Source organism: Ixodes scapularis, unplaced genomic scaffold, assembly GCF_016920785.2.
Source record: "Ixodes scapularis isolate PalLabHiFi unplaced genomic scaffold, ASM1692078v2 PGA_scaffold11__112_contigs__length_91849675, whole genome shotgun sequence".
Taxonomy (NCBI): Eukaryota; Metazoa; Arthropoda; class Arachnida; order Ixodida; family Ixodidae; genus Ixodes; species Ixodes scapularis.
Window position 1 is genome coordinate 33,858,957 of NW_024609837.1, and position 13,094 is coordinate 33,872,050.

Consider the following 13,094-nt stretch of genomic DNA (forward strand, 5'->3'; position numbering starts at 1 on the left):
GCCAGACGAGGCGCGACGTTCTGTGCGGGCAACTGTTAGCTGCCACTGAGGTTTTGGCTTCCGCGCGTCTCGGCTATCCGGTCTGCATTCGTGCTCCTCGTCCTGGAGCCTGTTTGAGGCGGTGAGAAGTCAGTTGGGCGGTGCTGTTGAGGAAACACAGGGAATGTCAATTCGAACGGTGCGGTATTACCCCGTTAATTGTATCTTGGTGCGAAGCTAGCTTTGTCGACGCTGACTGCGCGACCCGTCACCACAACGCGAACAACCGACACCGAGGCAGAAGAATGATTCGGTTGGTACCGTCTGCTGCCTGAGCCCGCCGCTCGATCAGCGCGAAAAGGAACATCACAATTCGGACGAGAAGACAAGAAAAATACAGATCGAGTCATGGCATCGTAGAAGACATTTTTTGACAGTAGTCGCGAAAAAAATAAACAAGCTGCACGCTGCAAATTGTGCAACGAAACTATACACGGTGCAGTCGGCGCATCATCGAACTTTATTCGCCATCTGAAGAGGAAACACGAGAATGAGTGCGCGAAGTGTGGAAAAGGGCAGGCGAACCAGCCAAAAATTGAATTGAATATGATAAGAAATATCGAGATTCGTATAAAGCAAGCGTGAACTTACGCGTTTTAAAACAGGTTTCGTGACATGGTCTATATTATACGGTCCCTCGTGCTGCGCCGTAGAAGTTGTATTTTGTCAGAGGATGTGTTCTTGCCACTGTGCATGGAGTCGCTTCCAGCAGTGTACTAGCCGTGTTGCTGTATTTGAAGAATACAGTAATATAGCTTATTCCTGCGCCACGCACGAACTGGATATTTTTATGGACTTATCAAACAAACACGCCGGCCGCGTATGTCCTAAAAGTTAAATGCAAAGAGTTGAAGAAAAGAAAATGAGTGGTTTAAGTTTTGCTGTTTGTAAATAAACACTTTGTGCCACCAGCGGTCCGCTTAGTAAAAATGTTCAGGAATATAGTTTTCTTTTTTTTTTTTTTTTTTTTTTTTGCAATTGTCTCTGCATTTGTAATGTCAGTTTAATGCTGCTTACGCCGGCAACACAATGTAGCTGTCAAGTGCCAATTTTTTACGTTTAGGAATTAGAGGAATGGAATGGAATGATTCAGCCATTCCAGGAGTGGGAATGGGCCCAGTGTCTCCATTCCTAGGAATTGAAAGGAATTGAATTATCGAAAACTCTAATTCCCCTGAATGGAATTAGAATGGAATGGGGGTGCCCATTCCGCAACACTGGAACGATGCCCAGCTATATTTTGTTTACCTAATATTCGCCATGTCACCAAAAAACTAAACATTTCTTTCTGAAAAAAGATGGTGTATGTGGGTTTTTTTTTCCTTAAAAACAAGTTGAACTTAAAAAGTGTAGGGGCGGTAACCCCCCTCCCAAATCCGCCCATGGTATGACGTCAGAAAACATTATATGCGTTCAGTATGAGTTTAATTCTCGGAGGCTCACTCGAACAAAGCCTTGTCAAACAAAATGTAGTTAATGCGACCTCTGAAAAAAAAAAATTATGTCAAAGTGGTAGGGGAAATCGTGTTGCATATGTGAAACGTTCTAGCGTCACAAGCGCTTAGCGATACTCCAAGTTTCCAGACGCAAGACGCTTAAGTTCACGGGGCTCTTCATCAGATAGTTTACCGCGTACTATGTGTACACTTTGTAGAATTGTTCCTAGAATGAAGCAATACTGCCGCTAATCGGGCTGATAAATCTAGCGATCTCCCAGAGCCTTCCATACTCGTGAGCTCTTCTCCCTCAGCTGCACAGGTGGTCGAGCTTCTCCTCGCCTACCTCACTTTTTCTCGCCTACGCCACTGGTCACATGACCTCCCCGTTAACCAATCAGCGCCGAGCACCCCACTTCTCATCTTCCACCTGTCAACCAATCAGCGTACAGGCTCGCGGCCACGCTTTTATCTAGGCTTCACGAAATGCCGAACACCTAGCCAAAGAACGTTTCACGTTAAAATCAAGTCAGTCAACTAAAAATTAAAGAATTGTGCCCCATCCCGTTCACTCCCTTCGATATTTTTTTCTTCGATGTCCATTACGAGCAAAGCGCAGCAAGGTTCGTGCTCTTTATTGCCTATGACTTCCATTGCGAAGAGTGACCCATATCGCATTTTTTTGCGAATATTTAAAATACAAGTATTTAAAACTATACATTTTCTGTATTTAAATGCAACTGACAAACGCATTCCCCAATATGTAACTAATGCGAAATACAAAACACTAAAATTATTTGAAATGCGTAATTCAAGTAGTTGTTTTTGAAATACTGCTTATCCCCGACTCCTACTGCCACCTGGCTCGCTTCAGCAGTATTACTGGGGGGGGGGGGGGGGGGGGGGGGGGGGGTCGGGGGTCGGTGGCCGAGTGGGTTAGCGCACACCAGCCCGGAACACGTGGGGCGAAAGCTCGCGCTGTAGAACTCGCCCGTTTCGATCGCCACCCCTGCCGTTTCGACCTGAGCATCGTACCGGCGTGCGGTCGTGTAAAGCGCGTGATGCATGCCAAAGACCCCAGGCTAGCGGTTGTACTGCACTGGAGCACTGGATAACTTTACAAATCCACGAGTTCGTGCGAAAACGACTAGTACTCTCTCAAAAAAGAGGAAGAAAAAACGCACACACACACGCGCGCACACACACACACACACACACACACACACACACACACACACACACACGCACACACTAGAGAAATAGCGCGTGTGAGAAACACATCTCAAACAATCGGTCCGAAAAATTTTTCTGAATCCTCTGTCCCAAAACACCCACACATAGGTATATGAATGCGTTAAATAAAACAATAAATCGCCAAGAGCGGAACTTGGTGGGCAGGCTGGGTTCTCCACGTTCTCCAGGAGGTTCTCAGATCCGTCCTTCGCATGTTGTTGTAGATGGCGCAAGTGACCGCCTGATCCTAGACTACCCGATTTTAAAAGCGTATACGATAGCTCTATCCGGATTCATAGAGCCAGGAGGAGACAATCCATTTGTCTGCCCCAGGGGCGGGATGGATGGCCGGTTGCGTCGAGCGGTCGGGCTAGAAATTGTTTTACGCTTGCTCATTAAACGAAAACCAGCCTTTCGCGAGTTTGGATTATTTTTGCCGGAAGAGGCAGTGGCACTCTCAATGCCAACCGTCATTGCGTGCGAAGCCAAAGAGTGCGACGATGACTCATAGCCCCTAAGACGAGGTGAGCATGCCATCGGCGTTTGTCGGATCATGTGATGAGGCGCCTTCTTCAAGTCTCCGTTCGGCCCCAGCTGCTGGAGCAAGCCTTGCCGAACAAAACCTTAACCTTCTCCCCACCCCGCTCGTGACCATCGTGACCGTGATTGGTAGCATCCAGTGATTTCGTCATGGAACACCTCACAGGGAGGGGCGCCGTGGCTTGCCTTGATGTGTCGTGGCGAGGAGTGAAGTCTCCCCGGCTTTTCGACGGAGCGGTGAAACGTTCACGGACCACGGCGCCAGTTCGCATACCCATTTACCGTACCTTACCTAACGAGGAGTGTGGTGACCGCCCGCGAGCATTGTCACAGGACCATTATGTCGCAATACATGGCTTGCGTTGACGTCGCATCAGCTGTCATTGTGATGATTCTTGCCGCTGAACGCGTATCTGTGGCAACACACATTACGTACCGCCCAATTTGTTTTCCGGTTCGAGAATAGGTAAAAATGACCCGCGATGACGTCAGGTGCAAGCCGTGTATTTTGTTGACTCGAATGCTTGGCTTATGCAGTGCGAAAAATGGTGCGTAGCTGATGTACGCCGACCGCGAGTCTAACATCTTTGCAAAGACTGGCTTGTGCTACGCTCTGAACATGATAGCGGGGAGGGTGAAATCAACTATGTAACAGATCAATTGCTTTTTTTTTTATTTGGAGCCCGTTTAGAACACATGGTTTTGCCACATCAAATTGCGAGGTTGAAATAGTGAGAACTGAAATAATACTTGTTTCAACTCCCAACTCCACAAAGTTGAGGCATTGCAGTAAGGCGGGAAAGCCTGTACCAAAAAGCTGACGGTTCACATGTGGTCATCAGCACAAGTTATAGATAGAGCAACTTATCATGTGCAATGAACAAGAGTTCTTACAGTGAAAGGAATCTGGCAAACACTCGCTGTCTGCATCTTGAAAGCACTTCAGAGCACACAACTATAGCTGCTACTGAATACTCCTGATACTTAGAGACAACTTTCTGTGGCATTTCTGACAAGAGAAGGATTATGCATGCGCAGCTTTAATCGGCACTCTAGCACATGCTCCCACACTTTTGACATGCATAACAACAGAAACTTGTCCCTGAGTACCATAGTCGCACTTCCCACAAACAAAGCTGACATGTGACCATTGCAAGAACCTTCCCAGACCGCCCGACTGACACGCAGGTTCCGAGCATCTGCCCCCTCCAGCTGGCCCCCGGGCAGAGATGGAGCTGGAGGCCTGGAAGCTGTTTGCCCTGGTGGGGCTGTTTGCCCTCACCCTGGCCATGGTGTTCCTGCCCCTCTTCTTCTGGGGACACATCAGACGTGTCCAAGACCCCCACAGGAGGTGATCCCCCCTTGTCCCCCAGAAGCACGAGTGCTGGCAAGTTGTCGGCGGTGGGCTGTTTGCAGGCACCCACTCAAAAATATTAGAGCCGAGCAAATGGCTTCAAAGAATAGCACACAAAGTGAAGTGTAACATGTTCACACTGTACTTGTTAAATAACAGAGTTTGGTTCGCCTTACAGTGAAACCAAATAGATGATATAAAAGTTTGCTAGTTCTGATAGACTGACTCAGACATAAAAAATTAGTTGGCGATCAATGGAATTCATCGGATGAAAATGCGCTAGCATTTGTTCTTCCCCACCCCCTTTTCACCGCTTTCTATTCGTTTATCATCCATTTTCATTTGTTTGACCCCTTACCACTTGTTTATGACCCCTTTTACAGCAAAGCTGTATATGGCTAGGGTTCTGTCGATTTTTCATGTGCGTTAACAAAAACCCGCAGCGCCCTCTCTTTGCCGTCATTCCAAGCGCTTGCCTGCTTCGTTTCCTTCTGCTCTCCCGGGGAGGGTGGTTCCGTCGCACTTATCTACTTTCCGCCGGGTGGTGGTCCCGTCGCGTGCCTAGTTTCCTCGGGCTCCTCGGGGCGGCGGAAGTCGTCCACACAAATGTATATAAACAACCAGAAAGACAAGTTGCCGTTTTTCATTTTCGATTTCACTTTTCTTCTCTCATCGTAATGGGAAGGCCGAGCAATGTGTCTTTGAAGAGCAACGGCGGGAACAACGAGAATGTCAGCGACGGTGGCAGGCGGCAAACACCACCGATGAAGATTGTGTATAAATGTGTTCGTACCTTTGTTCAAAATCCTGTGTCACGTCTGTGTCGTGTGCTGAACAGCTTCACTGGTCCATCCACCTTCACAGAGTGGAATGGATCATGATTTTTATTATTTTTTCACCCCTTTTCATTTTTTTTCCACCCCTTTTCTGTACTCTTGCCTTTCAGAGTATGTCGACTCTCTTGGATACGGTCACACATAACACTCGTGGAAAGAACCACATCCATACCAGCCGTGGAAGGAATCACATCTCTATCACTCGAGGATGGAACGGCATCCATCGTTTTAACTACACATACACATCACAACCCACACACTGCTACTACAGAAAGCCAGAGCAAAAAACAACTAGTGACAGCAGAACGGCAACTGAGCATGCCCACATTCTACCGTACCGCGGCGCCTTCTCCTCTCTGGGCCCACGCCAGCTGTGCAATGCTCCTTCGACTAAAACGAAAAAAGGCTAGTTTTGATGAAAACCCGGTGGTGTCTGTCAGTTTGTCAGCGCTGGGGAGAGAGAGGGAGAGAGTGAGGCTGGCATTTACCAGTACAGAGCCAGCAAATGCCCGCAGCAAGTTCTGTGCCATGTCGTCTACCGTGTTGACACCGCTCACCCCCCCCCCCCCCCCCTCTTCAGGCACGTCTATGAGACGGGGGTGTCTCTGCTGAGCTGTTTCGGAGGTGGCGTGTTCCTGGCCACCTGCCTGCTGCACCTGCTGCCCGAGGCCCGCAGCCAGCTGGACAAGGGGCTGCTGGAGCGCTGGGGACACCTGCCGGCCTTTCCGCTTCTCGAGTTCCTCTGCATCCTGGGGCTTCTGCTCGTGCTTGTCATGGAGCAGGTGACCGCTTGCTACATTTCTTGCCGTCGGATTCTTTCACCACAAAACATCAGTTGCTGTACTTCGTTTCGGCATAACTTGACAAAAAGCGAATGCTACGACCCCGTCGACCCAACCACAGCGACGAAGCGAAAGCATGTAACAGCTCTCCACAGCATTAAAATGGCAATTCGGGCCAGTTGGTTCATGATCACCTAATAGAGCGCCAAAAGGAATGCAAGAAGAAAGTGGACAATGTAGGGTGCCCTGTATCACCCACTTTCTTCTCCTCGTGTATTTTGTGGCGCTTTGTTAGGCGAGCGGTCTACAGAATAACACTTCGACGATACTTTGTGGCGTGCCTCACTCCAATGTTCCGATCAGCTTGCTGGGGCTGTAGTCGAAATGGAGTACAGAACAACTCATTTGGGAAACTGACATAGGAGCCTGCTGTGGAGAACTAGCACTACCCCATATTTCAGTGTCAGGCTCGACAAGGTTGTAGCACCGCAGTTCCTGCCACAGCGGCCACTCCAGCAACTGTAGATAGCCAAACGGAGGAGAGCAAGAAACAATATAATCTTGCCAGTGTCCGCAAAGTGATCCTTTGACGACCCCCTTGTCCCAAAACGAGTAGTGTGCCCCCAACAAACCGACGAACTACGAACTAACGGAATAGACTGACTGCCGAGAGGTGGCACAATAACAGCATTAGGGTTACAGCAACTCGGTTCCGGCAAGTGCGATGAGTCTGACTTTCGAGAGCGAGTCTCCCAAACAAGTTCTAGTCGCTGCAAACAAACAAATTTTTAACACTACTAACCCTATTCCCGGTCGAACAAGTGGGCAAATGCCCAACCCCAAACGTCGAGTGAATCCCGCGGCCTGGAGCCGTGCGTTTGCCGGCTCGCACCTACCCACATCGCCCCCTCGTCGCAGGTGACACTGTCCTGGAAGGAGGGTGAAGAAATACACCACGTCCGAGGGTGCCACCCTCCCCACACCCCGCTGGGCGCTGCGCCCGTGGCCAACTACGGCAGCGTCGAGCACCTACCCGGCGACTGGACACCCCCCGAGGAGGCCGAAGAGGGTTCCCCCTCAATTCACAACGACCCCAACTCCCACTCGACTCTCCGTGCCCTCGTCCTCGTGCTGTCTCTCTCCCTGCACTCGGTCTTCGAGGGGATCGCGCTGGGGCTCCAGCCAGACGGCGCTGCCCTTGCGCAGCTGCTCGCGGCCATCGCCGTGCACAAAAGCGTCCTCGCCGTCACGCTCGGCCTCAACCTGGCCCACAGCAGGCTGGGACGGGTGGGGGTGGCCGCGTGCGGGCTCACGTTCGCGGCCATGGCCCCGTTCGGGATGGGGCTAGCCATGCTGCTGCTGCTCGGCACCCCGCAGACGGGGGCGGCCCTTTTGGAAGGTGTCCTCCAGGGGCTTGCCTGTGGCACCTTCCTCTACGTTACCTTCTTTGAGGTGCTGCCCCACGAGATGAGCCACTCTCGCCACCGGCTCCTCAAGCTGCTCGGTGTGCTGCTGGGGGTGGTGGCTGTCACCGCGCTCTGCCTCTCCTTCCCGCACTCCTGAGGACAGACGACACCCGCCGGCACCTTCGCCACGCGTGCCGCCGCCGCTTTCCCCGCCCCCCAAAACTGGAGGCTGCACCGGCACGTCTAGACGGCAATGCGGTAGTACCGGCGGTTCTGCGTCGCTAAAGAAAGCCCGCAAGGGACGAGGGCTGGACACAACCGCTGCGTCGGCGTCCGGCCGGGGATCACGTTCTTGCCGATTTAACGCGAGTTCCGGCCAGACAGTGCGTCTAATCTGTGCCCCGCATTCGTCTCCTTTAGGTGACGCCAGAAATTCGGCACAAAAGGCCAATTCATGCAGCACCGTTTCCGTAAGTTGCGAAGCTTGTGTTGAGATATGACTCCAAGTCACCGGCACATCCGTGCTTCGTATTGAGCGTTGTGACCAGTTGAAGGAGTAGCTTGGCACGCACAATACGAAGCACAGATGTGCCGTCGACTCATGGCCGTATCTCGACGTAAGAGGACGTAGGCTTTGTAACGTAAGAAAACAGTGCTGCATGAACCAGCCTAAAAGCTCCATTATCTAGGAGTAGTTGGCCATACTGGTGAGGGCGTCTGCAATGTTGCATGCGAAGTCGCGCCGGGCTGCGTTACGTCGTCTGCCTTCCCCGAACAGAGGGACGTGCCGACTCATAAACTGAAAGCCACTGCCGTGGCATGTGTCGACGAAAGAGGAGTTGTTGTGCCCGGAACAATTGTCGGAAGCGAAATGATCTGCCCAAATGTTAATTTCTAACATCACTTTTGTGGCGAAAGCTCGTATGCTGCGAGGTATTAGATATATAATATATGAGCTATATAAAAAGAACAAAAAGCAATATTGTGATACTTTTGCTGGAAGCCAGTAAGCAATATCGAGAATCTAAGCGTGAATGTTTCGGGAGTCTGCGGGTAACTTCGGAGTAGCCTAAACTCTTGTTTTTTTATGGATCACAGAAATAAAGACGACAGCAATGCTTGCATCCACTCACCTTTTCTACATGCGCTCTTGGGTCAAGTGTTGGGTAAAGTATAGCTAAAAAGTACTTGAAGTACAAAGTAAATTGGAGGTTATGTACTTCAGGTAATGTAGTAACTACACCGGGTGCAATGTACTTGAAGTAAAATGCTAGAAGTACAGTGTACAGAGCGTGACACTGTTGGCGCGAACAAGTGATCACCGGTTTTTTTCAGTTTTTCTTTTTGAAAGTAAGGGATGTCGTCCAAGTTATTATTGCTACAGAAAGAGCTCATTTAGTTCTAAAATGTAAGCGATAGAATTTCGTGCTCGCTAATACTATTTAAAAGTAAAATGCGAAAATGCAATGATGTCGTGTTTGCGCTAAGAGTGTCGCAATGTGTACTTCCTAAGCTAAAGTACTTTTTAACAATATTTCATGGTGCCCTTTCATTCCCCTATAGACTATTTTTTATTAACATTATTTAAAACTGGTATACATTGCCCCAGAGTATATGGGGAGGCATCAGTTATTTTTGGGAATGGCAAATGTTGGATAAAGTCAAGTGGCCACAGGGTAGTTGTTTTACTGTCGCTGGCAAACTAATTAACACAGTCAACTTATAAGGCACGCAGTTTATTGGTTTTGTAGCCATTGTTACTTTACTCGGAGAAATGACCGGATGACGTCTCGAAAGACTAGTGCGTTTTCCCATGATGATGTGCCATTTTTTTGTTGTAGGTTGGTGAACTCTTATACTCGACCTCAGAAGCTGTGTATAGTACTGGGAAAACCAAAGACGCAAGCACATGGTCCTTGAAAGGGGTCAATTGTACCGGAACCAAATTTGGGAAATGTACTTTGAATTTGAGTCGTACTTGGCCCTGGAAGGTGCCAGAAAAAAAAAATACTTTCAGTAAAAGTACATACATACACGGAGAATGTACTTCAAGTAAAGTAAAGTTTTGTAGACCCACTTCAAGTAGTACTTTAAGTACTATGTACTGAGAGTACCTCCAAACACCGACAGGGGACACCAAGGTGTATGGCTGGTAGTGTAGGATTCTAATCGCACCAGTTGGAGATGTGACACCTTTCCCTATACATACTCGGCCAGTGAGTAGATCCTGTTGGTCGGCCTGCTTTTGAGTTTCCCTTAGCAGAGTATGCACCAAGCCAGTCGTTACTGCAATATTTCTCGAACCAGGAGTAACTAACTACCTCTGCTGGCAGTGTCGGGAAGTACTTTTTGTACTTAAAGTACTACTTGAAGTAAGTTTAGAAAATCTGTACTTTACTTGAAGTACATTCTCTGTACTTGAAGTATTTTTTTTTAGTACTTTCCGAAGAAAGTATAGCTTACGACTTCAAAGTACATTCCCCAAATTTGGTCTCCTTAAATTTGTATCACAAAATGATGCATTGTCAACTCTGAAGAAATAGTGGGAGGGGTATTTTAGTTTCACCAGAAACGCGAGCAGGCGACGCAGTGCTCTGTTTGTTCTGGGGACGGCTTTCCTCTAGATTTTCAAACTCGCTACTTCTCACTTGGTTAGCGCAAGCAAGGAGGTTTAAGACATTAGGAGAGGTCAATTATTCAATGCGACACCCGAGTCTCTTGTGCGGAAAAATTGAGAAACTTTAAAGTCGAAGAAAAAGACAAAGCAGGAAAATGTCGCAATGTTTTGAGACATTCTCCTGTGTTGTCTTTTCCTTCGACTTGAAAGTTCCTTAACTTTTTCGTACAACAGACTCGGGCGGAAGCTGAAGAGATACTTGAAAAAAAAAATAAAAACGAGTTAAGAGGTGAATTCTAGAGTATTTTTATCCCATGAATCTTAATATCACGTTTGTTTTCCCTGAAGATGTAACTAAGCGCGAAAAACACAAGAAAGCTCCGACCAATCGTTCTTTCTGCCTCCAAGCGCATACAATTGCAAGCTTGCCAGGTACATTTCCATGCACCGACACCAGATGTGGCGTATTTTACTGACTTTTTTGAAAATAGCAAGAGCGCGTGCATAGCATCTATAGGCACCGAAGATGCGTGAGAGCGGAGATTCTGAAAAACTCCTTTTATGACGAAACGCTCCAGGAAGGAGGGGCTTCAGCAGTACTTTAAAAATGATTTTATGCAGCCTCTGTGCATGAAACTGAAAAATAATCTCGATATTCGTAATTTTGGAGGCCAAATGAAGACGATTCAAGAGTTTTTACTCAAATACAGAACCACTTCAGCTTACTTTTCATTATTACCAGCTCACCTGCACACTCACTCTTTTTTTGTTAAGGAGAGGACACTCGTCCACAAGAGGATTGCTTGCGGAGGCTGATGTCATTCTCTCTCCTAGTACGTTTAAAACCCCCCTGGGTGCAACAATCCAGTGCAAGTGGCACCAAATTCAGATGTCAGGGACACTTCCGAATTTGGCACCATTTCCGAAAATTACCTTGTGGCCACTTGACTACCTCCAATATTCGCCACCATTTCCAAAAATAAGTGGCTCACCCCCGATTACCCCTGGGGAAATGCATACCAGTTAAAAAATGAAATGTTTACAAATCTCTGTAACGCGAAACTGGAGCGCAGCTCTTGAGGAGGGGAGGGTATGCCCCTCCTCTTCCTCCCCTCCTCCTGCCGCTGAATTTGTTCATGGGCGACGTGACACAAAGTTGTTGCGTCGTTTTCCCCGCTAAATTTAGAGGGGAAATTTAACCCGCTAAACTTAGCGGGAAAGTTTCCCCGCTAAGTTTAGTGGAAAAGTTTTCCCACTAAATTTAGCGGATGAATTTTCCCGCTAACTTTAGCGGGGAAATGTCCCATAGTGCAATGCGCGTAGTTATGGCGATGCCACTCAACCGGGAAGCGGGCGCCCAAGAGCTGCGCTTTAAAAAATCGCTATGAAAGATTGTGTTGAAAAGTACTTGCACTTTACTTTGAAAGTAGATTGTATTTATAGTACTTTACTTCCAAGTACATTGTACCCAGTGTACTTATTACTTTTCTTGAAGTACATCACCTCATTTATTTTGTACTTTACTTTCAATACTTTTTAGATGTACTTTATCCAGCATTGTCTGCTGCAACACTATCCCAGCAGAAACAACTGGGTTTGAGTATCTCCAAGGCCTAGTCCTTCATTTATGCCATAGCATGCATAGATTGGCACACTCTGTCTTTTACAGAGTGTGCCGATCTATGCTGGCTGACTGGGTAAACGCTTCAAGTGCTCTTTTATTCAACAAGTCTGACGAGACAACTTGGTTATAGGCTTAGAGACAGGTTGCAGGTAGATTTCGGATTTAGGGTTAACCCATTTATATTGGGGGTTCTCAACTAGAGTGCTGGATCTAGCCACTTTTAAGTTCCTTGATTTTCTCCACTTGCTTTGCCTTCCACCAGCACTCCAGCAGTGCATAGAAGCAATTGCTCATTTTGTCCATTTCAGGGGTGGAACTCATGAAATGTACTTGGGAGCAGCCACGGGAGCAGCTGAAACAGCTGTTTTGGAGCAGGTTGGGAGCAGCTGAAACTACATTCTGGAGCAGGCTAGGAGCAGCTCAGATCAGTTTGCATTGCACTTCAGCTTGTATCTTACACAAGCACGAAAGCAATTTCAATCGTGCTTAGCAGCAGAGATGAACATGAGCGGTTAGGGACCTAGGTAGATTGGATAACAGTGTAACAGATGCGAAAACTTGAAACTTTGTGAGCCTTAATGAGAATCAAACAGCAAGTACTCTATGTTTCTGAAGATAGCGTCCTTGATATTTTCTGAGTGGCTTTCAGACGCTCAAGATGCAAACCAGCTCTGCTTATCGCACAACCCACATGTGCTCGACATAGTAATTACATGTGCGAACCACGTGACGTGCGTAAGCAACGGACGTGCAGTTGCACGGAGGAACAGGGCAACAAATTTCGAGTTTATCCTATTGTGCAAACTCGATATCGAAGCAGCAGACTGCGATTAACGAAGTTATCGTATTTGAAGCGATAAGCAGGAGCAAGGTTAAAGTACGCCGAGCAGATAAGTAGAGCTGCTGACCGGCAAGGTTTCGGATCGGACCGCGTTTCAGTTCTATCAAATCACGATTTATCTTGCAAGAATGCGGTTCCAACTCCTAACGATGAAGCACTAAAAGGAATATTTTGCTCATTTGCTTTCGACTGGATGACGTCTGGATCCCGGGCCGCAGAGCCTCATGCAATCTGACGCTTAACGACTCGACCTCACCTCGGCCTACTTGCCCTACCGCTTATGGTTGAAGAGTAACAATCCAGTCGCAGGTGGTGTAGCGCTTAGAATCCGAGTTTTTTCGCGCGCTTCCGACTCGGGATAGACAAGGGGAATAAACAGAACAACG

The 13,094-nt window shown here is 48.0% G+C and overlaps 1 protein-coding gene across 2 annotated transcripts; it reads left to right on the plus strand.

Moving 5' to 3' along the window:
- Positions 1 to 3,044: 3,044 nt before the first annotated feature.
- LOC8037567 (zinc transporter ZIP1) lies at positions 3,045 to 8,748 on the plus strand. 2 transcript variants are annotated; one of them, XM_002412344.5, is made up of 4 exons: positions 3,045 to 3,232; positions 4,437 to 4,599; positions 6,019 to 6,220; positions 7,139 to 8,748. In XM_002412344.5, the coding sequence occupies exons 2-4, from the start codon at positions 4,478 to 4,480 to the stop codon at positions 7,781 to 7,783; spliced, it is 969 nt and encodes a 322-aa protein (XP_002412389.4). In that variant the 5' UTR covers positions 3,045 to 3,232; positions 4,437 to 4,477; the 3' UTR covers positions 7,784 to 8,748. The 2 variants fall into 2 exon arrangements, with proteins under 2 accessions (XP_002412389.4, XP_040073606.2); XM_040217672.2 differs by lacking the exon at positions 3,045 to 3,232 and adding an exon at positions 3,239 to 3,377.
- Positions 8,749 to 13,094: the final 4,346 nt, after the last annotated feature.

What these genes read in the sequence shown, in the direction of transcription:
- LOC8037567 (XM_040217672.2), top strand. Translation starts at nt 3,239, where the DNA reads ATGCCATCGGCGTTTGTCGGATCATGTGATGAGGCGCCTTCTTCAAGT. An exon ending in GACCATCGTGACCGTGATTG is followed by an intron (nt 3,378 to 4,436) that starts GTAGCATCCAGT and finishes ACTGACACGCAG; the next exon opens with GTTCCGAGCATCTGCCCCCT. An exon ending in GTCCAAGACCCCCACAGGAG is followed by an intron (nt 4,600 to 6,018) that starts GTGATCCCCCCT and finishes CCCCCTCTTCAG; the next exon opens with GCACGTCTATGAGACGGGGG.